Here is a 25,808-nt window from a genome sequence, read left to right as displayed (position 1 = left end):
GACCTGGCAAGCTCAAACTCAAAACCAGCGAGCAGAGTTAGACCTCCTCAAGAGCTGCCCTTCCTCCACAAGAGCTGGGGGAAGCTGTGAAAGCAGAACTGGGGTTAGTAGCCACAGAGCTGCTCTCAAAAACTCCTCAGCAAGAGCAGCAGCATTACTTCCCCTGGCCTGGCAGCCCCTCACGGAACGGGCACCGGAGGTGCAGCGGGGCCGCGCCGGCTGCGAGCGCCCCGGAGCCCCAGCAGCCGCTGCCCCCGACTGCCACGGCAGCTCATGGGAAGCACCCCGGAGCTGCACAGACAAGGGAAGTTACACCCTTTCACACTACTTGAAGCATACTTTCAAGCATACCACACTTAGAGAAACTATCCCGCTCCTTTTCTCTGCAAGTGTTCTCTCTTTGATTGCTCGCAGAAAGTTTCAATCAGCTTTACAGTTCCAACGCATACGGCTGTCACAAGGACGAAGTGGACCAAGACATGAAATTCTAACAACTTCTGCAAATGCCTCTCCTCATGCAAGATTTTTTCTAAGTGCAATGATCTCCTAAACAATGAATTTAATGTCTGACAAAAAGTCTTCTTTATGTATCTCCAAGATCCTAAGTCCAAACTCAACTGAAATCCTTATCAATAAACTCTTATACTGTAATACTATAATACTAATAAGCACTTATATGCTTAGCTATACAGTACTACATGCCTATGTTAAAACCAAGAAAACAACTAAACATATTCTACTTACTTTAACATACATATACTCTAAAACATCTATTTCCATCCCGTATCTCCAGCAACAGAGATTTTCAGCACTTTCAGATGCAGTTGGTATTTTCTTTCCAGGCAAAATAGGCTCAATCTCCATGGAACATATTTCCATATCTCTTGTGTTGGTGTATACTATCTCATAAGGCAACTTGGGAATCTCTCTCTCTGGTTTCCCCAGCAAAACAACTGAGGTCATCTGCTTTAAAGATACTTATGAATAACCCATGGAGTCTGCAGAAAGTAATGTGTGACAAGCCATGTTGGGGCAATGAATTCCCTCATTGTTAGACTGACTCATAATATTTTTAGGTTATTTCTCTGGCTCTACAAAGCACAAGAGTGTCCTCCTGTAAATCACAAACTAGTTGTAAAATTCTCCTGTCTTGTGATAATCAAATGGAAGAACTCAAGGACACCACTGGTAACTGGAGCAAGACTTTATGATTTTTCATATTCATGGGTAGGTACATCACTCAAATGAGAGATTCCTGTTTTTCCATATTTAGGACTGTCAAACTAGAAACACACAGTTTATATCTACCCATACAGCAGCCCTGGAAAACAACATGACAAATCACATGCCACACTTACCCTGTGTGAGCTGCTACAAACACAGAATGAGAGCTCTTCAAAGCAATGCTGCTTTAGCCTTTACATTTAATCTTAAAGCAAAGGATCTCATCAGACCACAATGTAAGTGGCCTGGAAGAGTCTGTTTTCAACCCTCCTCCTGCCTCCTAAGAGCTAAATAAACTCAACAAGCTACATTTGCTAATTGCCAGGGGCAATGTGAATGACCCTAACAGCCTCACCCTATAGCCACACCTGAAGCAGGGTTAAAAGGAAAAATGGAGACTTGATGAGCAGTGAGAGAAATGCAACAGCTTCCAAGATGTTCAGAAAGTAGCCACAACTTTCACCAAACAGCACAGAACTGACAGACACAAAAACAGAGCTGCGTTCCTGACTGATTCTCCTCCAGTCTAATCCTCATATTGCTCCCTCAAACTATTCGTGATCATGGTGACTTCTCACTCGTACTTGGTTTTTGATGTTATGTTTGTACCTTCTTCTCCCTGAACATTCTAAGAAGCTTTACCCCAGCCTTGAGTACCTCCATAGCATTATTATTCAGGGAAAGATCTTGCTCTTGTCGGTGACTAACAGGCCAAAGAAACTAAATCCATGCCACTAAGGAGAACAGGTGTAAAACACAAGATCTCTGCTTCTGTAAGTAATCCATTTGCACCTTAAAATTTACATTAAAATTTGCAGATACATTAAAAGTTGGGTCTTTAAAAGTATCTGCAATCCACAGACATTCAATGGAGTGGAGTCTTTAAACTTCATTAGCAGTGCCTAATGTTTCCTGTGCTTACCTTCCAGCTGCTTAACATCCACAATTCAGCAAGGAAGGCACTTTCTAATGTAACCACATTAACTACTTTGCCTCTTTAAAAAACAAACAAACAAACAAAAAACCAACAGAAAATCAAAACACACAGAACCCACACAAACTGTTTTAACAGCATCGATTTCTTCTATTTTATTTGTGTGTAAACAGACTGATACATAGAAACAAACTACTAAATACTGCGACTAGCTGCAAGCAGCAAGCAAAGCAGCTGTACTGCGACAGGAAAGGCACAGGGAGTGACCTGCAAGACCAGGAAGACCCCAAAATCACCAAGATCATCAGCTCGGTAACTCTGTGGTTTTCATGTCTGTGCAGTGCTGGGCAGTCCAGGTTATACATCTCACACGGTGTTTCACAGCAGGCTGCTGCCTGGAGGAGACTGAAAACATGGACTGTGCTAAAAGATGAGTGGCACCATGAGATGGCAGGGTCCTAAAAGTGGAAGCTGCTGCTGAAAATACACTCTAGCTATTAAACATTAAAACTGGGGTTTAAGTAGACAGGCCCTAACTTATTGCAATGCTGCATACACAGAGCTTTCCTCAGAGAACTTGACAAAAGACATCCCTACGATGGATGTATTAGTTGTTTTCCCACACAAATCATTCCTAACAGCTATAGGACAGCAAAGTTATTTCCCTGCCATAAGAAGAAATAGAGAATAAAGGGCTTGATCTTTCATAGTTATGTGCTCGATTTGAAAGCACAGAATTAAGCAATGTGTGATTACTCACACAGGATAAAGATAAATCTTTGCAGAATCAGGCTTAAGCAAACCCAGGGTTAAGCAAAGCCAAGGACACGGAGTACAAGGAGGAAATGATGCAGACCTAAGCAAAGGGTGGCACTGGCACAGGCATGTAGCACTGTTCTCTGCCAGCAGAGTCACCAAAAGCCTTGCCATTAGTGTTGGTAAACAAGGCCTTAGCAACCCAATCATACAACTCTGCGTCATGGATCCAGCTCCAGAGTAAAGCCAGCAAAAGGGAAAGTTACAGCCACTGGCTCTGTACTGAGTCAGTGAATTCAAAACAGTCTGAATTTTTTCTGTCTCCCGTGACTTTTAGATAACAGGTTTAATTTCATGCCTACTGCATTTCCACATTCTTAAAAGTTCTGATACCAATTTGAACCAGCCAAACTCTTAGAAACAACATCCCTGTTGTAGCATATCTTAAGTGGGGTTATGATCCATGGAAACAAGCAGAAAGGCACAGTTTGATGAAAAAGTCAATGTCACAGACATGAAGCAAATTTCCAAGAACCATGGGTTTATTTTTGACCATAACACCGTATTTTCCTGCAACAACAACCACCTATTATTAAGGATAGATAGGAAGCTCTGCCTTGCTATTTCAGCAGCAGAGAAGACAAGCAGAAGGTACATTCTGCTGCTTCAACTCATTCGAGTGCCTTGCTAATGAAGCATCAGGAACAATAGCCTTGCCCGAACGCTGTTCCTTGGCCCCGGGCCCAACTGTTCAAATACTCACTCTCAGAGTCAAGCACGATACACGCAGTAGTAAACACTGCTCCACTACAGTAAGCACAAAATTAGATCAGACATAACCTCTGCACCTTCCAGCACGCGAAGGAAAACCCAGCCAAGCAAAGGAGTTCAGACTCTGCTCATCCCTAACTTCACACATGCACACAAAGCTAAGGTGACTTTAATCAAGAGGCATAAAACAAATCCCAAACTCCCTTTTATCAGAGGAGCTCTTGCTGCTTGACAGGGCAAAGTGAAACTGGGTCCATCATCTCCCCTCTAGCCAAGATGCCTTTCAAACCAGCAACATCTGTACATGTGCTCATACACACATGCAGGTGTCAAATACCCCAGCAATACAAGCAAAACTTCAAATAATTAAATATTTACTTTGTGTATACTTTGGGCTGTCAAGGAATGAAACCTGAATTCAATTAATGTGTATAAATTACTGTATTAATGTAATAAGTAGTTACATATTAATGTGTATAAATATCTAAAGGAGGGGGTGCCAAGAGGATGGACCAGGCTCTTCTCAGTGGTGCTGAGCAACAGGACAAGAGCCAACAGGAAGAAACTGATGCTCAGGAAGTTCCATCCTACTAATATGAGGAAGAACCTCTTTACTGGGCAGTGACTGAGCACTGGAACAGGCTGCCCAGAGAGGCTGTGGAGTCTCCCTCACGTCAGATACTCAGAACCACCTGGACACAACCCTTTGCCATGTGCTCTGGGATGGCCCTACTTAAGCAGGGAGGTTGGCCCAGATGACCCACTGTGGTCTCCTCCAACCTGACCCATTCTGTGAATGTCCCTGGAGGCCACCCCGAGCTCCGCCAGGTCTGCTGCAGAGGCTAATCCAGGCACAGACCCACAGCAGGCCTGCCAGCTGCACACTGCCTTCCCTCACAGCAGAAACCATCACTGCTTAACCTCACTGCCACTTCTTGCTTTTTTAAAATCCTATTAAAAATAGACCATCCAGAAACAGTGCAACCATGTGCTATTGGACATTTGTGTGACTTCCTCCAGTTCAGCTGGCTCAATGAGCACATTTCAGTAACAAAAATGCTTTCTTTAATACAGTAGAGATTAGGCAAGGAGTCTCACAAAGAGAGACAAACTACTTTGTTACTAGAACACATGGAGAGAATTAAACTCCCAAAGGTCCTACAAGCAAACCCTAAGAGTTAGGTACATCTGTCTATCCCTTACAACACAACTGGAGCTCTCTGGCTCAACAAAAGATAATGATGGTGGTCATTACACACATTTTCTGACATAGCAGGAGCTTGGCAGCACTTTATATGATCATTTATTTATCTAAAAATTAACAGTAATCCATTACTTAACCCATCTATGGGTTATAGCATGGCACATGCTATAAAATCACTGCAGTAGAAGCAGACTGCAAATAACCAGCGGCAGCTCCATGTACAGGTGTTACTACTCTGTAAGTGTTGCTGATGACAATTTGGGGGGGACCCCAGGTAATCCACTAATGTTACTAGGTAAATGTTTTAATATGACATTCAAAGCATTGAACAAAAAAGATCTATTATTATAAATGGGACCTTCACAGCTCTTTACATGTAACAAAGAACCCACACAACTTTCAAGATTAGGTCTACAGAAAAAAAAAAAAAAAAGTATTTTAAAATATAAAGCTATTATCACCCCTCCCCAAAAGCAGTTCCCATCGATGCTACACTTCCAGTGTTTCATCAGGACTACAGGATACACCCTCCCAGAAGCTATTTGTGGGCTGTGAGAAGCTTTCACAAACAGCTTGGTATCTCTTTGACCTCACCAGAGTGGCATCATTTCCTCCTCCAGACACACTCAGTGTCCAGGGGAGCAAACTGGGCTCCAGCTTAAACCACGGCTTGGGTGGCCTCCCAAGGCTCACAGTTTATTTTAACAACAGATTGCTGACACGTCACAAAACTGCTGTTGGAAAGGTAAGAGCTTTTTCAGTTTCTTCAGCTGCTGTGGCTGACACCTGACTACAGAGTATTAGCACAGGCCTGGGCCCTAGGGTACATCACCGTGTCCCACAGCCATAGGGAGAAGGAGGAGAGAGATCCAGCAGGCAGGAATTGTGCAGCAAGATGGATTTATTTAATTATTTTACAAACTCTTTTATAGACTTTTTTCTTCATAGTCTAATTGGACAAAGGATCAGCCACCCCTTGGGGGTGATTGGCTAAAATCCTAAAAGATCCATTGTCAAAATATTTTCTACTGTACCATAAACAAGACTTTTCAAGGTTGCAGGTGGCTTGGTTGTTTACATTCCCTGCTACCTCTTCTGTGAGAGAGAAAAGTCTCTCACGGACTTAGAAAATAGCAAGAAAATCCTCGCTAGCAGCATTTTTGTATCTACAACAGAGAACAGGTTTTTTTACAAAAACATAACAAAATGTCAAGGTTAGGTTAAACCAAGTACTGTTGGACTGCTGGGTAATTACATCCCCAGCACCTTTAGTTTGAAGGCACCAGGAGTAAAGTGGGTGCACACCATTGTGCCTTGGCACCGGCACAGCTGCCATCGTGTCTGTTCCATGCTTACAGAACACTGAGATCACATGCAATAGTTTTGTTGCAAAATGTGGAATACATAAAAATTTTCCTAAGGATGTTCTTTGATGTGTGATCTTTGTATACTTTCAAGCCTAATCAACAGGAAAGGAGATTTAACCTGTGAAACAGATAGCAGCTAACAAGCTCTAAGTGATGTCCAGGTGTTTGAAAGGCAAAGTATTTGCTGGTAGAATTGCCTTAAGGTTTAGGGCTTGACATGCTTCAGTGATCTCAGGCCTACTGGGAGGTTAACAAAGCTTGGGAAGAAGGATGTCCATTAATAAAAAACTAATAAAGCCAACTCAGGCAACTGTGCTGAATCAGTTCTGACTGGGTAAAAGGTAATTCCAGCAGGGGCAGATCCTGACCACCAACTCACAGCCACCGACCCAAGAAATCACCAACCCAAAAGAAGAGAAAGACTGAGCATGCAAGACTTAGCATGAGAAGCAAGAGAATCACTAACCAACAGAAGACAGAATTCTAATTAATAAGAGAACTAGGTAACTTGTAGCCAATGAACATTAATGCCTTTGTTTGTTAAACTGTGTAACTGGTGAAAAGTTTTGGCAGGCGAGGTGCTGGCTTTGTGGATTTGCCACCCAGCACCTCTTTCTGTGCAGAACTGTAAATGAGTCAAGTATCTCGACTCTGTGTGTGGATTGGCCTCTTGCACGCCGGGTGAAAGAATCTATTCTACAACAACACTGCACAGCGATATACAGTACTATGTAATTAAAGCAGCTTTTTTCAAATCCCAAGAGAAGTCCACTAATAGGCACGGAAATTTTGAAATAGTTACATTTTCTCTCTTATGCTCAGGTTGTTTTTTGCTATATTTCCCTCCCCATGTAGCACTAACACACCCAAGCAGAGCCATTACCTGGTCAGAATCCGCTGTTTGCTGTTTTTGCTTGCAAGGATCCAGCACAAGCAGGAGAAGACCAAGCATTGTAACACCCCTGCCTTCACCCCCAGAGCAGCTGCTGCAGACAGCACAGGGATAGCAAGAAAGGCCACTTGCAATGCTGGGGACAGCACAAGCAGCTTTTTGTTCTATGCAGTTTCCTCTGACACTTCCCTAACTCAATTTATTGCTCATAAACCCTCAAACTGAGCCATTTCAAGGTCAGCTACTGAGTTCAGCTTGCCCAGGCCATGCTCTCCAGTGAAAACTGTTTACTGATTTCTCTATGTTCAAAGGAACATTTCCACTCACTAGAACTGAAATTGGATTAGGCCCTGTGTTAGGACCAAACTAGCTCATCTCAAAGATAATGCAAAAGGGAGGAGCATATTGGTAGGAGCAAGAATGAAAATAAATGAATGTCTGACTGAATGGATAAGTAAATAAATCAGTGCACTGTACACAGCCATACAAAAGTCAAACAGAAATCCCAAGAGGGCAAAGCAGCATGCTCCAGGAAAGCAGAACATGAAAGAGAAACAACTCAAACCCAGGGAAAAATACATGGAAATGGAGAACAAAAATGTCACTGCTTCACTCTGACTTTAAAAGAGGGAGCATAAACTTAGTGTCTGATCTGTTTTGTTGATTTTTGTGTACAGGCAAGAAGAGCATGTGCTGGGGCTTGGTTTCACACCCCTGAAACTCACAAAGGTGATGTCTAACACAAAACATGGCAGTTCCAGCAGAGCAGTCAGATGAATTCCAATTCTAGGCACAGCATTATCGCTTGTTCTTAAGTTCCACAGAAATCAAATTACACTTAACAAAAGCCAGCACATGGCCTAGATTGTCCCTATCAATTTTTATGGGTCAGCAGAAGTAGGTGTATAGCTGTTGTTGGCCAGCAGTTCCTGAAATGGCGATCAGCTACATCCAAGCATTGCTCAGTGGGGCTACAGTGAGCCAGGAACCACACCAAGATCCTCCCAAGTTTGTTTGCAAAGTCAAAGAACCAAAACTTTCAGAAATGAACTCACAGCAAGACCACCAACCTGCCAGTGATACACATCCAACAGGACAAGGCTCAAAGGTGTAACATTTTTAGTAAGAATGCCTGAGATATAACTCATGGAACAGATTTAAGCTGCTTCACCCCAAAATTGAAGCGAATGCCCTCAAGCACAGTCTGCATTTGCAGTGTCACTGTGCACAGGAATACAAAGCCTTGCATGGTTTGGGCCCACTGCTCACCACTAGTTGTGAGTGCACTGGAGCCAGTCCTTTAACTTAAATCCAGATTTCCAGATTAATTACAACCATGACCAACTCCAAGGCTGGCTATACAGCCACCAAATTTAGAAACACACCTGGATGAATCAAAGCAATAGGGCTTTCAAAGGAGTGGCATGACTTCTTCAAAACATCTGTATCGCTGGTTTCTAACAAAAAATTATCTAGCTTGGAAAAATAAAGAGTTCCTTTCAGCTATTTCAATATGTGGTTGGGATAGTAGGTGATATTTTTATCCTGGCATGCAAAGAACCCAAACTGGAAGGCATAACATACTAGCAAAGCTGGACACACTGGAGCATACAGCAGAGCCCCACTTCCAGCACCCAGCTGGAAATAAGTCTGTTCTCCCATTGTCAGACAGCATCTGAAGAGATGCTGACAACTTCTTTTCAACCCTGGTCATCCAGTCATTAACTTAACTTTACCAACAATTGTTGCAAGTTACACCAACACAGCTACCTGAACAGCATGGGCGAGCTGGGATGGGGGCAGCCAGTGGGAGAGGGTAAGAGAGCTGCCTTTGCTTCAGGGCACGCACATGCACACACGCAGCAGCAACGATGTGCTGAAAATTCATCCCTGACCCTGCTTGCCAGCACAGTATCTATGCCAACACCATATGATAAGAGTTGATGCTACACGGGAAGCTCTGGTACTTTAAGCAGCTGCCCTGAATGACAATCTCTGCTTACCAGTTTAAAAAGATGTGAAATTCACTCTTTCTGTGCCTACGTATGTCTCTAAAGAGGACAAGAACAGCCTGTGGTGTGAGAGTGAAGCACAGAAGCAATCGCACTGGCCTTCATCACCCAGCGAGTCCCTGCTGCAGGATCATCCCAGCACTTGTCTGACTTCGTGTTTGCTCTTTTTACCTCAGCATGCTTTGACCTTAAATCCATTATTTATGTTACCTAATCAAGGATGAGATACTGAATGCTATTCAAACAGCATGCTGCCATTACTTGAGGAAAAAGCCAGCAGAGAAGGAAGCCAGCAGAGAGTCTCTCGAGCACCCAGCAGGTTTCCTACCCTGGCCTGTCCAACTCTGAGCCAGGCCCTCCTCAGGAATTACAAGGGGCCTTGAGCTTTCCCCTGTAACACGGTTCCAAGACAACAGCACACCCACATTTTTGGAGGAGCTTCTGACCAAAGGATTCAACCACTCAGTGAAGAGAATTCAAGGTCAGACGAGGTTGGAAATAAAAAAAGAAAGTACTCTGATCCACACTTTATGAGACATTTTAATTCCATAAGAACATCAACAGAGAGAGAGAAATCAAAACCACATTTCCAGTATAACTCCTTACACAGAGGTCTATGGGGTGCCTGGAAACAACAACCACAGCTCTCTTGACCAGAACGGTAAATTTCATCCCTCTGGCATAGTTCAAAGAGACACTCTTGTACAAGACACAGAACACCAAGGTGTGCCATGTCACTGATGTATTTAGTATTCCTTAGGGGGTGCAGGCATGCTCCTCACCTCTCTCATTCAGTCTCTCCTACACAAATATATTCCAAGACACAGGCAACCTTGCTGAAGGGACTGTCCGGTTTGATTTGGCCTGATGCACAGCCAGTGTGATGTCCCACCACTCCAGACTGGGAGGACTCTACAAATAAGGTGACCTATTCATGTCAAAACAAAAAGTCTGTTCCCTTTCCTTCCCTGCAGAGTGCTAGACTGGGGATAATCCTGGAGTATTTCAGCAAGTGGCTCGAGGATCTAGATGGTGTGGCTTTCCTAACAACACTCTTTGACTGTGCAAGCTTTTTGAAAGAAGTATTTGGAGTTTGCCATGTTGTACTGTCCTGCTCAATTCCAGTGACCTCTGTCATCCCTTCTGCCCTTAAAGACCTGTTGGCTGTCATTTTTTTCAGATTTATGCATTAGCTCAAGGCAGAGCAATGAAAACAATGCATTGCTAGAGGTGAAAACAACCATTTCCACATCTCAATTTGCAGGCTTTGCCATCAAGATGCACAGGACAGTAACTGTTTCCAGGCAGAAGCTGATGAGATACTAACACACAAGACTAAAAAGATTAGAAAAATGTCTGATTAAAGAGCATATGAGAGTCACGCTGCGCATCACTGTTGACTGCAGGGCTTCTGAACGGCTGCCAGAAGAATATAATCCAAAGGTGCAGTGTCACCAAAAAGCGTGGTTGAATATCAAAGCGCTTATGTCGTAGAAGCCGTTCCTCCTCAAGGAGCGGGACGGTGTTCCCGAGGCGATAACCGAGCCGCCCCACCGCGCTGCTCCCCGGCCGCGGCGCATCCCCCGAGCCGCCGGAGCCGCCGCGGCCGGAGCGCGGAGCCCGCACGGGCGGCGGGGCGGGAGGGAGGGGCGGCCCGGGGCTCCCCGCGGCCCGGCCCCGCCGCCCCCCGCCCGGCCCGGGCGCCGAGCCCCTCCGGCGCGGCGGGGCCGGGACCCAGCGCCCGCCGGGATGCGGGCCCGGCTGGGGGAGCGGGGCCGGCAGCGCCCGCCCCCCGCCCGCGCCCTCCCTGCCCCGCCGGGCCGCCCGCCCGGCCGCGCTGCCCCCGCCGCCCCCGCGCAGCCCCGGCCCCGCCGCCGCCCTACCTTCGTGTAGAGCTCGGAGGCTGCCATGGCGCAGGGCGCGGGCGGGCGGCCCCTCTGCGGCAGCCCGGCGGCGGGAGGCGGAGGCGGGCGGGAGGAGGAGGAGGAGGAGGAGGAGGAGGAGGAGGAGGAGGGGGGGGAGGAGGAGGAGGATGCTCAGGCGGCGGCCCGCGCCATGTTGCTGCTACCTGGCGGGCTCTGTGCATTGTGGGAGCGGCGGCGGGGCCGGGCAGGGACGCGGGGCGGGCGATGCCTCCCACCGGCGGGCGGGACGCGGCCCCGGCCCCGGCCCCGGCCCCGGCCCCGGCCCCGGCCCCGGCCCCGGCCCGCTCCCCCGCAGCCCGAGGGGGCGATCGATGGGGCTGCGCGCCCCCTCCGTTATGCTAGAACCGGTATTCCTCCTCTCCCTCACCATCCTGGGGGTTTTATAATTAATTTTATTTTTTCTCTCATAGACCGAGCAAATTGCTCGTTTCTTCATCAGGGGTGTTTATAATTTTGGCTGGCCCCCCGCCCGTGCTCTGCTGGAGGCGCGGAGGAGGCTCCGCACCCCGGGCACCAGCAGGCGCAGGAGCGGTCCGGTCCCTTCCTTTCACCGGCGCCGGTCCTCTCTCAGAGCCGGCGGGAGATGAGCCTCGTCGCGCTGGGTTTACATCCTGCTGCAGCCTCTGTGTGCCTGGCTGCCATCCTACCACCCCTCCAGTTATTCACATTGTGCATTTGGCATATATTTCTCAGGTTTTGGGTTTGGTTTTTTTGGTTTTGTTTTTTTTCCAAGTTTTCCAGTTTTGGGGGTTTTTTTCTCTCCGATTTTAATCCCATCCTTCAAATTGTTTACAGCCTCCTTCAGCTTGATTGCATCTGTCGTTCAAACCATTACTGAAACCACTAAAGGGAAATGGGCCCAAACCAGTTCCTTCAATAATTAAGTCCAGTTGTTACCAAGACACAGAGGTACACATCTTTGAAAAGTTTAATATCCATGTCAAATCGGAATGAAAAGCCTACTCCATGTTCCAGCAAGGTCTCAAGATGACACCCCACTGCTTTATGAATCGTTAATGTCTGTTTTTTACAGCTCAGGTTATGACAAGAGTTCTTCTGACAGCAGAACTGAAGATACTACTCTCTTTCTTGGTTTTCCTTTTTCACCTTGGAATTGCATCCTACTACTCCAAGTAGTCCAAAATACAAAACAAGTTTGAAATATGTATGTTTGCCACACTGTCCACCAAAGTGCTTTTGACTCTTTATCCTCTCTCAGAATTCAGCTGTTTTAGCTAACAGCTGTATTCAGTGGGTAGTATCAGTACTGCACCTGAAACTCACCGTGACGGGAAAGAAAGAGACAAACCTTTACAGAGAGACTGATGAAAGAGATGGGTCAGAGATCACTCATCAACTTAGTAACAGAGAGAGAAAATGCTATCCTGACTCCTGAAACAAACACTCCCAATAGATGCTTAGCTGGACTTTGCTGCTGCTATCTAGGAAGGAGATGGAGAAAGTAGCAAGTACAAATGAAAAATAGCCAAGATGAAAATATGGAGCTTACCCAGAGTTGTTTGTATTAGGTGCAGATATATGGCCTTCACAGCTAGGAAACTAAGGTTGGTAAATTCAGAACAGAGATTAAAACAATGCATGATTATGCTGGGAGAGTTCAAAATAATGTGAGCTGAATTTTAAAAATACTTTTTTTTCCATGTTCTACCCATATGTCCAGGCTTATCAACCACAACTGCTGTTGCTGTCCCATGCCAGGAGGCTCACTCCCATCAGCAGAACAGGACATTCACTCTCAGTGCTATAAAAAGCCCAGAACAGGTTCCTGGGAACTGCTGTCCAGGTCAGGGGTGAGGTTTTGGCTAAGCAGTTTACATAGCTGCTCTTCATCTGTATGCCAAGGCACACCACAGAGATCTATACTAAAGCTACCAGTCATCCTTCATGTGCAACACTGAAATTGTGAACAACTGAAAAGTCAGTTTTGTTTTCAGATAGGACCTGGACCTCCCCTCTGACTGTGGGATGCTTCCTAGCCGTTATTTTGAACCCTTTCCTCAGGATATCTATTCTAAATTCAAAGACACTCATTTCAGGAGTTCGCCTGGACTGTGGATTACTGATCTCAGCCATTCACAGCTGGAGCTCAGGAGCCAAATGTAATTATAAGCGACAGCAAAAAATAGATATCTGAGTCCAAAATATGCTATGATTTGACACAATTTGCATAAACCAGGATTTCAAATCTGCCATTAAGGACAGAAATTGGGGGCACTGAAAGTTGCCACGAAACAACCTGTTTGTAATATATCCAGACTGACTACTTATTACTTTAAGATGCATCTCTTGCATCAAATATTTGCTGGCAAGATTTTAAACGACCTCATCTCTTACCTTGCACATCTTTTTGAAAAGATGGCACTTTTTTCAGAACACAGATCCCAGGGTGTTCCAGATAACAAAGTATAGCTGATGTAACTGACACAGTCCACATGCAGAATTTTATACTGAATTTTTATGTCATCTGTCCTATCTTTCTTCTTACATCTGTGTTCCGTTCACATCTATCATCTGTTCAACTGTGGCAGAGAAATTCCCTTCTCACATAGGGCTTCCTATTCTGTTGTCACACTGTACCACAAGCGAGCAGTGAGTTCTCTGCCAAGCCCATATTCTCACACTCCATGGACCAGGCCTGAAGACTTCAGCTGTAGAAAACAAACAGGGCTGGTTTCAGCCAGCACTGATGAGCAGTTAAGAACTCTGAAATTTAATGCAAGAGACGTGTTGGAAGAGAGACAATTGTGTACCATGCAGGTATGCAGAGCACAGAGGGTGTTACTGTAACCTTGGGCACTGAGCGAACTGTGTAAGTAACACCCTATGGCTCTCGAAGCTGTGCAAAGATCAGTACCCCAGCCTCAGACTGACTGGGAAATTAGCTGGACTTTTTCCAGCATTGTGATTTCTGGAAATGTTGCCATATTTAGGCCAACAGTCTAAAGCAATGCCAACTTCTTTGCACCAGGCTGGTTCCCAGACATCCCCTTCATTCAGTGCAAGGGACCAAAACAATCATCTGTTACGGAGTTTTCAAACAATAAGCTTTAATTGCCTTAATAGAAAAATAAGCACTGAAATATATATAAATGTGATTACATTAAAGTAATTCTGTAGTCTAACATACTAGAAACCAAAGCCCAGTCATATTTTTAATGATACAGAGTAGCAAGATTTAGGGTTTAGAAATTTTCCACCGAGAATACCGAAGTATCCAGTATTGTTTAGGAAACCACAGTAAAGATGAGACAAACCTCCATGTTGCAATAAAAACTAAGTAAATCAATTTATTCTGTATACTATACAATGTGTAAGTTTGTAAAGAACAATTGACATTTTTATCACCTTAACATCTTGACTGGGTGTAAATATGTCCAACAAAGTGTACTCCTGTGGCCTTTACGCAAACACTGTCCTACTACATCAAGAACAATGAGAGAGAAGCCTTTGGTGTTACAGATTTGGGGACATATCTGTGAAGTTGTAATTAATCCACTTAACTATCTCAAATAAAATGTTGGTGCTATCTTCTATTACAAGCCTACATGAGTACTACTCTAACAACTAAACACCATCTATTTTTAAAGGCAAGATATGAAAGGGACTGCCAGTCTATAGTGTGGACAGGTTTTCTTTGAAAAAGGCAATTATCAAATGGTAAAACTCATATAATACATTATGTACATCAGTTTGGATAGCTGAGTTATCTTGCTGGAGTAAGCTGAAAGTAAGCATCGATTTGCAGTCATGTTCCATTTACTGTTAAGTGACTACTGGACTTAAGTTTTATACAGTGTATAGAATCAAAATAGCTGTGCCGGCTGCTGAGGTCTGTCAGATGTGAAGGCTCATAATCAGTCACTGACCTAGTTAGTATTACAGTACTTCAAATATACACATGGATAATATATTCATAGCAGAATTTGTAGTAATCTTAGGAACTGCAAGTCACTGAGTGAGCATCGGAAGAGCTTGTGTTGTCCAACCAGCAGGGCAAGCTGAGTTGTAGCTAAGTGAGTGGAATGTTTAAATTTAAATGGCTATCTTTTTAAACCTTCCCAAAGATCAAGAGAACTCACCTTAGGGGAGCTACAGAATAGTGGCACCAGACAATACACAGCAAGTCACCTTAAGCTGTTCAACATTTCTTTCAGGCCCAGTCTTATCATTAAGTTTCAATTTCATTTATAGAAAGAAATAAAGAGGGGTTTTCACATTAGAACAAACACCTGTAAAAAGCAGCTTGCTTCAGTATTCCAGTTTGTGTGTTATTCTTCCAGCCTAATTTCTTAAAGAAGTCAGGTAGGTCCATTTCTTTCAAACTGCAAAAAGTTCTGCAAAAACCACAAATTATTTGTAATACTAGGGGAGTATAAGGAGTAAGGACAAGCTTGACAAAGCCCATCTAATTACTAGGAAAGGGCTGTATGGACTTGAAAAGAATCAGGTTAGCAATTTTGAAATTCTCTGGAAGTGCTTCTCTGAATCAAAACCCTTACCTAGACACTGTATGTTCTGACCAGAACAGGACCAAATAGAGACTATTCATTTTCTCTTGACCACCTTGTTTGCCTTTAGAAGAGAGCATTGCAGAAGATATGGGCCAGCACTGGTTTTGACTAGCAGTCCTTTATACCCCAAGACCTTTCTGAATATGTCAGCACAAAGTACAAGCTTCTAAAATCATGCATCTTTAAGTATTTTCTCTTAAAATACTCACATTGGTGCTTTGTTCTTAATAGGCTGTTACCAAACTATTTTTTAAAAGAGAGGCGTTCAGTAAACTGATCTTCCCAAAGAGTTTCTTGTTCCCCCAAAGAATGTGAAGGCTGTGACTACTTAAATGAAAATCAATTATATTATGGATCATACACCACTTACAATATTCTGATTTCATTGAACTAACATGCTTTTAAATGCATCAATTCACCTGGCTAATATCAACTATGTATTTTGGCTATCTAGTACTTACAACCTTCATCATAAACATGAAATGGAGTTCATTCCTATTTTCTGATATGAAAAGTTACCTATTTCTCAATAGGTCATTATAGAAATACCTTTCCAGATATGTATTTTCCCAAAACCAATGAGGGGCTGCTGTAGAACAAAGAAAAGGAAATCGTTTACTACCTCTTCAGGAGTCCAAGAAAAAAAAAAAAGATACCTTTCTGCTTCCTGAAGTCTAAAATAGCCCAAGGGTAACTGCATAGCAAATGCTAGTGAGCCTAGATATGGTGTTTGCCACACAGGGAACTCTCTAGAACAGTACACTTAGTCATATTCCATATCAACAGAGCATTTCTGCTTTAAAAGCTTAAACAACTACCGAAGAGAAAGGGCACTTGCCTGCAAATATAGGTACAAATTCCAGATTTCTATTTGAACGCTGGATATTGTTGTGAAACAAAATGTACAACTGCAAAAGCGTTAAGTGTGAGTCAAGTGTAAATGTGTTTCACAAATTTCAGGTATACAATTTTTACTTTCAGTAGCAAGATTCTGGGCTCTTAGTTTCAGGACAAGACTTTGAAAGATACAGAATCACTTGTGCTTTGATTGGCACATTATCTGCTTTTTAAAATGTAAAACTAATAGACGTTTGCAAAAGGTTGTGCAAAACTATTGTATTTACAAAGAATGGCACAAGAGTGAATTCAACAGTCTATGCACATGCACACTTCATCCACATCTTCAACGAAAGTGTGTCCTAAGCTACGGAACTGAAAAGAACACCAGCTTCAACAGGCAGTTGTCAATAAGCACTAGGTTCACAAGAGTTATGCCAGAATGGGCAAATATTGCCCAAGTAAAAAACTCTATTGTTAAAGCTGAAACAGGTTTAAGGCCGTTCAAGTTTAAAAGCAGAAACAAAATTCAATCAGAGCCCTGTCTTTGTTTTTATACATGCTTTACCATCCAGCAACTTGTGGTCTAAACCTCTATTTTAGACAACAAACCCAAACACGGAAGAAAAACCCAACACAACTGGAGGTTATATTAAATACAAATATGCTGTAATTAAGATGAAATAACAAAAGCATAAACATTAGAAGTTGTAAAACTTGCGATGTCACTTGCTGGAACCAGTCCTACACTAGGAAATGGGCAATATGTACATTTTCAAGTAGATTACATTGCTCTAACCAAACTTGTCCTTTTAAATCAGTGCATTGTTCTCAACTAGTCCAAATACTACGTTTTACTCTTAACAGTATTCCCTTACAATAGCAGCACATGCTATCGCTACCTGCAAAGCTGTCAGTCTCATGACTTAGTGTAAGAAAGAAAAAGGGGGATGTGAGGGTGGGTGAGAAATAACTATTAAGGAGAAAGAACAGGAATGAGAATAATCATGCAGTTCAGCTGTTCTCGTCAGCCAGCCAGCTTGCTAGCAACAAGAGATGGTTTCCGCTGTGGAAGATCCTGTGGAGTAGGAATATGGTCACCAGTGACTTCTGTCTTGTCAGGAGCTGCAGTAGGCAGTTGCTTATTCTTCATCTTTGCTTTAGCCATGTTGTAATCACCAGAATCAAAGTATTTTTGCTAGAAGACAAAACACATATACTTAAAAGCCTGAAATCTTATCAGATGTATACACTGAATTACATTGTTAAATAGGTATTTTAAATTTTAAAAGGTTGTAAAATCTCCCTGATTCGTCAAGGTGGCTCTACATTGATTAAAAAAAGGTATTATCAAGACTACTAAGCACAGATAGCTAAACTCTTAACATCATTGTGAACATTATTGTGAACAATAATGCGAACATTATTTTTGCCCTGGTTTTACCAAAAGCTCATCTCCCACAACTGAAACCTTGGGGTTTGCAAATTTTGTTGCAGTGAACAGGTTCTGCTACACAGAATAACCAAACAATGCACAAATTAAAGCTGGAGAACAGAGCCTGGTCTATCACATCAGAGATCAAAGCAGCATGAAACTGCGTGCTAACAAGAAAACCCCTTCTCTGCACATGTTAAAACAGTGAAACTATAATCCCTCAAGTTCCCAAACCAATTATTTAGCAAAGTCAAATCTACTGTACAGTCCTTCTGAACTATGTCAAGGAAATTATTATCCCACATTCCATTTTTTTCTGAATACAAAAGTAAATTAAGTTTGAAATTCCTTGTTGAAAAACAGTGTTCCTTAATATATCAGCAAGTTTTTATTAGCATTACCTTCAAGAGCAGCCACATTTCTCAGAATATTAAATTATCTATGCATGTCAAAGCCAAATGACTGTTATTTATCCACATCACGGTGAGATGAGGCATGGAATTTCATCCCAGCTCTGCACCAAGTTTTCAACTGCTCCCTGACACATTTTGCAGGAATGGTTGCATTGTTTTTACATCTTACCATGAGGTCTACCACTAAGATACTTGTAATCCATTATTTTGAACAGATTTCATATGAGGCAAAAAAAATTAGATTCAGGATTAAGATTTACAGCACTAACTACTCTTACAATCACAACCATCTCTGAAGAGCAGAGTCTTCAGTTAGTTTTGTACAAGCTTAGTCCTCAGTCAGCTGAACAACAGCCATCACTACCTGCTGTGTCTAAGTGCTTCCAGGCAGCACATTGCCATCAGTCTTTATTCTGCATTAGTACCAACCAGCTGCAAAATGCTCAGCATTTTCCTGATTTATTCTAGCTTCTCACAGATGGCCTGCATTTGAGCATTCCCTTCAAACCAATTATGTCTGTCCAAGTGCCTCTGTGTCAGAAACACTACCTGAAAGCACACACACTACCCTCACTCTATTTTAAACCTTCCTTGGTACAGGCAGCCCAGTGTACACCAGAATCTCCATCAAGTAAAGATACCTCCTCATTTAAGACACCGAGCACACTAAACTGAAATAATAAAAAATAAAATGGAAGAAAGCTATATCACCACATCAGGAACTGCAGAAGGCATATCATGAACTGGAATCCACAAGTTTATGCTATCTTTTACCAAGAGTAGCAAAAGTCAATTAAGATGGCCATTGATCTGTCTGTGCTCAAATTTGAAAGTAAATGCTGCAAGAACCTTTGCATTCAATAGTGTATAATTAAGATGAAGATATTGTACAGGTTGTTACTGCTTGTGGTGAGATTTTCTCACGTTTGCACCAAGTGCAAGCAGTCCTAATTCCTTTATGGCTATCAATCCTTGCTGAGTGAATGCTGGCCTGCTTTCCTGAGATATCATCACAATACATACTCACCACTCCCTTCTGTGTCTACACATACCCTGAACCCGATGAAGTCTCATTCAGGCTGCCTTTGACCTCGCAGAAGCATAACTCAGAGGGAGTCGCCTCATCTACCACCTGCCCAGGCCCAGCAGCCATTAGCTGCTTTGTATGTTCCAACTTAGGAGACAAACATTATCCAAAAAACCTGCCAACAGCAACAATTCCCAAGAGATGTTACCAGATAGCACAGATTTAGATCAGCACTGAACTCCACCAGCTGGTTTGCCAAGTATTTATACTTGGAATCATTGCCTGTACTGAAAGGGCCCAGACACTAGTAGAAAAAAACACACAACAGTGTGACAGCAATGAAAGCACCATCAGAAACAGTGACATACTAGGATTATTCCAAGAACAGGGTTCTAGCATGCCTGAAAGGCATTACATAATCACTCTGTGAATAATTACACTAAAAAAACATCCCCGATCAAATAGCTAAGAAAATAAGAGACACTGGTTAGATGTGGAACAATGCTGAAATATTCACTCACTCTTCATTCTTCTATCATTATTTTTTGGTCTGGGAGTATATCCAGAATAATACTACCATTCTCAAACCACTAATGTCAGATGATGCCTGGTCTAACAGCAGACACCAAACTTTCATGTGCTAGAAACATGGATAAAAGGAGTGGACATCAATTTTGGGGGTTAAGAATGAGCATGATAAAATCAGGATGAGTTTCTATCCTAATGTTTTTTCAAGTCTATCACAGCAGCTTCTAAGTTTAATTTTTTATAACAAGTGTGGTTGAGCCACTGATGCTGTAAACAGCTATCCTGCCAACCTGGCATTTGTTTTGCAGAGACAAATTTCTCTTCCTCGTGCTTTCTCAAAATTTAAAGTTCTTAGGACTCGTTCCATGCAAAGGCCTGTGGAATGGGAAAAAAAATTGCAGATACAGGAATTTTGGATTTTGTTGTCCATACCCTGTGGACAATAAGGAACTTACTCCTTTTTGAAGCCTCTTCCTCAAGAAGTCTGAGCCTCCTGGCTTCTGGCCCAAATGAGGGTATCTTGCTTTCAATTTTGCTTCTTCAGCTTTTTCTGGACTTATTACCTTATCTTCCATTTCCTGAAAGACAATCAGTGATACTCTAAGTGAAACATACAGCAGTGTATATTTATGCAGAACAGCTTTGCAGGTAATACACCCACATGCTCATTGCTGCTACCAAGTGAGCATAACAATTATCTGATTAGACATTTTCATACATTCTTTCTCAAATCCTGACAGCAACTGAAGGGGTTCAACCTCCCCTTTTAAGACACCCTTCCTGGAGATACTGAAGATGTGCACACTTCCCCCTCAAAGAAAAGTAGTTTGAATTATTCAAGCTTGAAAAAAAAGCCTCAAACAAAACTTTTTTTTTTTTTTGTCAAAACAAGGAGTCCACTAAGAACAAACAAATGTTGAATACTGAGCAAGAACCACAGGACTTTTTTTCCAAATGCCCATTTCGTCATTTAGTTGCACAGGCAGACTGGCACTTCCACTGCCACGTTGATCTGTAAGGCTGCTTCAGCTGTAATGTGTTAATATTCACTGTGAAACAGTCTCAAAAACATGCCTGCTGTTACATTAATAGCAATACTGTGTTTCTCTATACATGTCTATAATTATCCTGAAATTATGAGGATGAAGACAGTTGGATAGTGCATTTGTGTAAAATAAAATGCCTGTTTTATGAGTATACCGTAAAACATGGATGCTCAAAATAATAATTTAAGAGATACTCATTTGGCTAAACTGCAATTTGTTCACTGGCCTCTACTTCACACTCATCTGGTCCACATCCATGTAGATATTTGACGTACGAAGTACAAGTTATCCTACTGGATAGTTTCTAAAATATCTTTCATTCAAAATCCTTGGTTTGTTTTTTTCCACTATTTGGCCACAGCCTTTTTTTTTTTTTTAATGCAAACCACTGCTAGTTCAGAGAAAATATGTAATGATTTGCACTGACTGCTGTAGTGTAGAATCGTTATTATCACCTGAAGTCACAGAAAGACTTTCAGGCAGGAAGTAAGAATTGCCATTGAAATCAGGAGGATTTCATTCATCTATGACTAAGATTTCATGTCCACTTAAGAGCTGCTTAGGCAGCCCCTTCAGACTCTTTTCCATGCCTGTCATCATCCTTTGCATTGCATCAATCAGCATGACTGCCTGTACTCCCTAGTAAGGGGTTACAGAAACTGATTCAGCAGAAAAATAACCATTTAATCATTTTTTTCTTCTCCCCTTGTTGGGCTGTTTTGTTTGGATCGGTTTCCAGAGCCTGGATGACCAAGCAGCTGCACAAACAGGTATGTTAACACAGCAGCAGGGAGGACAGGAACACAAGGAGCTGGGAGCTACTTAAGCCAGAACTGCTGAGGAACGAGAGCCACCACCACCACACTCGCCTATCCCTAGGTGCTCTTCTCTATTCCTTGTAAAATGCTCCAGGTTGTGTAAGATTCAACATCTTTCTGGTAAGATGCCTCAGAAACAAACATTGTAACATTATGATGAATAGATATACATGATTTAGAATATAACATTTTCTAGTTGCTCCACTTAGCCACAACACCTCAAGGACAGCTTTGCACAATACAACAGGAAGCTGAATTAACGGTCCTCCCAAGGAAAAAATAGAAACTCTCATAACAATTGAAGAGAAACTTCTGTGACAACAGGAACCACTGCTTTTTATTAGATGAAAATGCAGCTAGGCAATACAATGCAAAATACAAACACAAATAAAAGGCGAAGTTTCCCTGACACTACGGACAGAGAACCACACTACTTCTCACGAGGCAGTATCACGCTAGCCAAGCCTGCAGTTCTCGTGCATTACAAAGATCACGCAACTGCTGCTCTCCCTATTGTGGTTCATCAGAATGCCAACATGGACTGGATTTGCTCAAAAGTAATCCTTTCAGCTCAACACTTTCAACATCTAATGCTGAATCACTGGGTACTCACTGCTGAGCCAACAGACAGAGTATTTGAGGGGGCATTATTTTGCCACTAAAAACCAAAAGGACGTATTTTTTAAGATGAGAGGACCAACAATAAATAGCTTAGATAAAAATGTATTCACGGTGCATCAAAGGAGACATTTATACAAACTCACAGGGCTGACAAATTATGGCACAGCAAGCAATCCAAACACAAACACTGTGTTACGCATCAATGCAGCTCAAAAGGATACAGAGCACGGCTGCTTCTTCTTGATGACCAACAACAACTAAGACTCAAAAACACACGGAACACAAATGAAAGAATTTCAATACCACGACCTGGGGTGTCAAACAAAACCAGCTGATGGCAGGTTCAAAAAATACTTAAGACAACAGTTCTTCACATAAAATACAGTTAAGCTGCAGAACTCCTTGCTGAAGGATACAGGGGGTGCCAAGAACTCAGATTCAGAAAGCAATTCGATGTGTTCATTTGCAGCTCAGAAGCCTTTTAAATCAGATTGCTGAGACCTCGGAGAGTTTTCTTGGGAAGATCACTGCCTGCACGTCCTGATCTTATATTCTTCTGAGGACTAGATGGTATTGAACACTCTCGGAGATGTGCTGCTGAGCCCCGAAGACTTCAATCCAAGCCACTCCTACATTCAGAACATTCTCCCTTGAATTACAGAAGCAACAACCAAGTGACTAACAAATGACTGGGGAGTGGGCAGGAATCAAGATATACCACGCTCTTCTTCCCAGTGACAACCACACAAAAGTTATAATTTTAGTTCTCTACAGGAATCTGACACAGCTCATGAAGTCATTAAAATGATCTACCAGGAAGGCAGTAGTTACCTAACTCACTTAAAAGACAGCTTTTGCTTTTAATCTTTGCAGTGGTTCTAGCGGCATAAAGTTCTGTATCTGCTGGACAACTGACCCGCATGGCTATAAAAAAGAGCCATCAACCTTTTAAAACTCTGGTATGAATGGCTCATCTTTACCAGAAGACATTAGACAAAATGCAAAGCAGAAAATGGGAAAAACATGGCAACAGCACAACCCTACAGCAAACTGATGTGGCAAAAGCCAGTTCAGCAACAAAATGCACCACCTCTAACAGTTTCCTGAAAAATACAGGCTTTTAAGGCAAAAAGAGTCAACCAAACATACGTTTTCCTATATCCAAACTTCCTTTGTTTCTGAACTTCCCCGTCACTGTCCTGAGTTTTCATACCAAGAACAGGAAACGCTGGTCTTTGGCAGATTTTCAGTTTGTATCACTGTAGGTAAAAACCTTTCTCGCTCAGCACAAGCTTCTTACAGCATGTCAGAAAAGTTTAGAAAAAATCTCTGATTATGAAAACACTGCCTCAAAGTTCATTTAGGGGCATCATCTTTTTTAAGCATACATACAAGTAAGTACTGCAAAATGGGTTGTTTATGTAAGTGCTCCAGAGCTAAGCATTAACTGAGTGAATGTTCAATTCTGCCTACCCAGACAAATAGTTTTAGTGGAGGTTAATATTGCAACGTCATAACGGCACTGATATCATAGTATCAGACTAAGACATAATCTTGCAGAAAGCAAAGTTTTCTTTTATTGATGTTATATAATTTTTCTTGAACACCTTATAAGAATAAAACTAAATTAGGAGATCAGCAAGGAACTCCCGTCTCTCAAATAAAGGGTAATTTTTCCAAGCACTGCATAAACATGACATTTCAAGACTTCAGTCTGAAAGTTCGTTAGGAAGATCAGCCCCAGTCACCTGACTTCATAAGAACACCCTAGAAGGCATTACAATAAACTTGCTGCCACATGTTTAACTATGCTCTTATTACAGAGCTATTCTAGGAGTGCTGCACAGGCCAGGGACTTATTTTTATAGGCTTTGAACAGGAACAGTATCCCTTCAGCAGCCTACCTAGCATGAACGTTAAGCCACACTGCAGAACACACCTATTTAAGAGCAGATTACAGACTGCCTAAGAAGCTGGTTCTGATTACACCACCTATTGAGAAGGTATCATTCCATATTAACTCCTAAAGGTCTACTCGTGCGACTAACTCATATTACAAATTGTAAATTATTAAACAAAAACTTATCAGATGAGGTAGATTAAGCTTTTTCTTTCAGCGTCCTTCAAAGCAGTACTTGTGTTTCATAACTTCTCCGGATCATAGCCGCGGGGATTGCAACCAGGCTCCCACAGCAATGACAAGACTAAAAAACAAACGGCTTCTTAAAGTCACAGCACAGCCATCTATGAAACCAAATCCCACTTGAGAAACGATACAATTATTAGCTACAGAGATGACATAAGAGGGCCACCACAAGATAACCCAGCCAGTTATTCTTTCTAGAAGCCTTAACTAGCACAGGTCACGGTCGTTGTGATTTGGGTATTTTTTCTCCTGAACTGATTACATTAAAAGCGGAACATTTTCTAGAAGTGAAACAGACGTTTAGCCTCCGGATTGTGGCTGGTGTCCACCCCGCCGCTGCGATCGTGAGCCGCAGCCCATCGCGCAGCACGGCGCAGCCCGCGCAGCACCCGGAGGGAGCGGGGCCGAAGCCGGAGAACGAGAGAGGGAGCGCCATCGGCCCGGCCAGGCCAGAGCACACCGCGGATCGCCAGGGAACACCAGCTCCCGAGCCATCACGGTGGTGCGGCTCCTCCGCCTCCAGCCCCACACGGCCGCAGGCGGCGGGGCCCGTCCTGCCCGGGGAGCGCCGCCCGGCCCTGCTGCGCGGCGGCGGACAGCCCGGGGCAGCCGGTACTCTGAGGGGCGGCCGGGCCCAGGAGACGCTGCGGCCCGCGGGGCTCGCTCGGCTGAGGGAGGGAGAGGCTCGGCCGCGCCGATGGAAGCGGGAGAAGCCCCGCGGGCCTCCCTGTGCTTCTCGGCCCGGCCACCCACCTTCTGCTCCTCGGCCGAGGCGGGCTCGGGGCTCTCGGCAGACATGGCGCCGCGGCAGCGGGACGGCGGGGCCGGGAAGGAGGGAAGCCGGGAAGGAGGGAAGGAGGCGGGCGGGAGGCGCGGCCGCGGCTCCTCCGCGCTGCTGCTGCTGCTGCTGCTGCTGCCGCCTCCTCCCGCACAAGATGGCGGCGGCGCGCGCGACGGCGCGTCGGCGGGGCCACACTTCCTCCGCCTCGGCCCCCGCGCGCGCGGGCTGGGGCTCGGGGGCGGGATCCGCCCGCGCTCCGCGCGTCACTTCCGGGGCCGCGGGTTCGGGACCCGGCTCCGGGGGCAGCGCTGGGCGGCTCTCAGAGGCTGCACTGCCCCGGTGTTCCGCCCGTTAGAATCACGGAATTACAGAAACATTAGGGTTGGAAGAGACGTTCAGTATGGTCCAGTCCACCCGTAGAGGCGTTCCTGTAACCACAAAACCACATCACCCGGAGCCAGAGGCAGACGTCTCTGAAACGCTTCCGGGGATGGCGACTCCATCGCCGCCCTGGGCAGCCTGTTCCAAGGCCTCACCAG

General features: G+C 43.8%; 2 protein-coding genes across 21 annotated transcripts in view; both read right to left on the bottom strand.

Moving 5' to 3' along the window:
- MYO5A (myosin VA) overlaps positions 1 to 11,228 on the bottom strand; it is a 98,667-nt gene extending 87,439 nt beyond the window's left edge. For 15 of the 16 annotated variants that reach the window (XM_032122394.1, XM_032122400.1, XM_032122401.1 and 12 more), the window contains exon 1: positions 745 to 978. In XM_032122394.1, coding sequence (XP_031978285.1) covers positions 745 to 963 — 219 coding nt within the window. In that variant the 5' untranslated portion in view covers positions 964 to 978. Of the gene's footprint in view, positions 1 to 744; positions 979 to 11,043 lie in introns of those variants that run through there. The other variant, XM_032122410.1, reaches the window with a different exon arrangement.
- A 2,900-nt stretch (positions 11,229 to 14,128) lies between these two features.
- On the bottom strand, positions 14,129 to 25,426 carry ARPP19 (cAMP regulated phosphoprotein 19). Of its 5 annotated transcripts, none has more exons than XM_032123227.1 (3): positions 25,242 to 25,426; positions 20,313 to 20,435; positions 14,129 to 17,652 (listed from the first exon to the last, which is right to left on the bottom strand). In XM_032123227.1, the coding sequence occupies exons 1-3, from the start codon at positions 25,284 to 25,286 to the stop codon at positions 17,482 to 17,484; spliced, it is 339 nt and encodes a 112-aa protein (XP_031979118.1). In that variant the 5' UTR covers positions 25,287 to 25,426; the 3' UTR covers positions 14,129 to 17,481. The 5 variants fall into 5 exon arrangements, with proteins under 5 accessions (XP_031979118.1, XP_031979122.1, XP_031979121.1 ...); XM_032123231.1 differs by lacking the exon at positions 25,242 to 25,426 and adding an exon at positions 22,649 to 22,995; XM_032123230.1 differs by lacking the exon at positions 25,242 to 25,426 and adding an exon at positions 22,652 to 22,995.
- Between the last annotated feature and the right edge of the window lie 382 nt (positions 25,427 to 25,808).

Source organism: Corvus moneduloides, chromosome 13, assembly GCF_009650955.1.
Source record: "Corvus moneduloides isolate bCorMon1 chromosome 13, bCorMon1.pri, whole genome shotgun sequence".
NCBI classification, from domain to species: domain Eukaryota; kingdom Metazoa; phylum Chordata; class Aves; order Passeriformes; family Corvidae; genus Corvus; species Corvus moneduloides.
The sequence above is the reverse complement of the archived record's forward strand: the minus strand, read 5'-3'. Positions and strand labels throughout refer to the sequence as shown.

What these genes read in the sequence shown, in the direction of transcription:
- ARPP19 (XM_032123227.1), bottom strand. Translation starts at nt 25,286, where the DNA reads ATGTCTGCCGAGAGCCCCGAGCCCGCCTCGGCCGAGGAGCAGAAG. An exon ending in CCTCGGCCGAGGAGCAGAAG is followed by an intron (nt 20,436 to 25,241) that starts GTGGGTGGCCGG and finishes ATTGTCTTTCAG; the next exon opens with GAAATGGAAGATAAGGTAAT. An exon ending in GGAAGAGGCTTCAAAAAGGA is followed by an intron (nt 17,653 to 20,312) that starts GTAAGTTCCTTA and finishes TTTGTCTTCTAG; the next exon opens with CAAAAATACTTTGATTCTGG.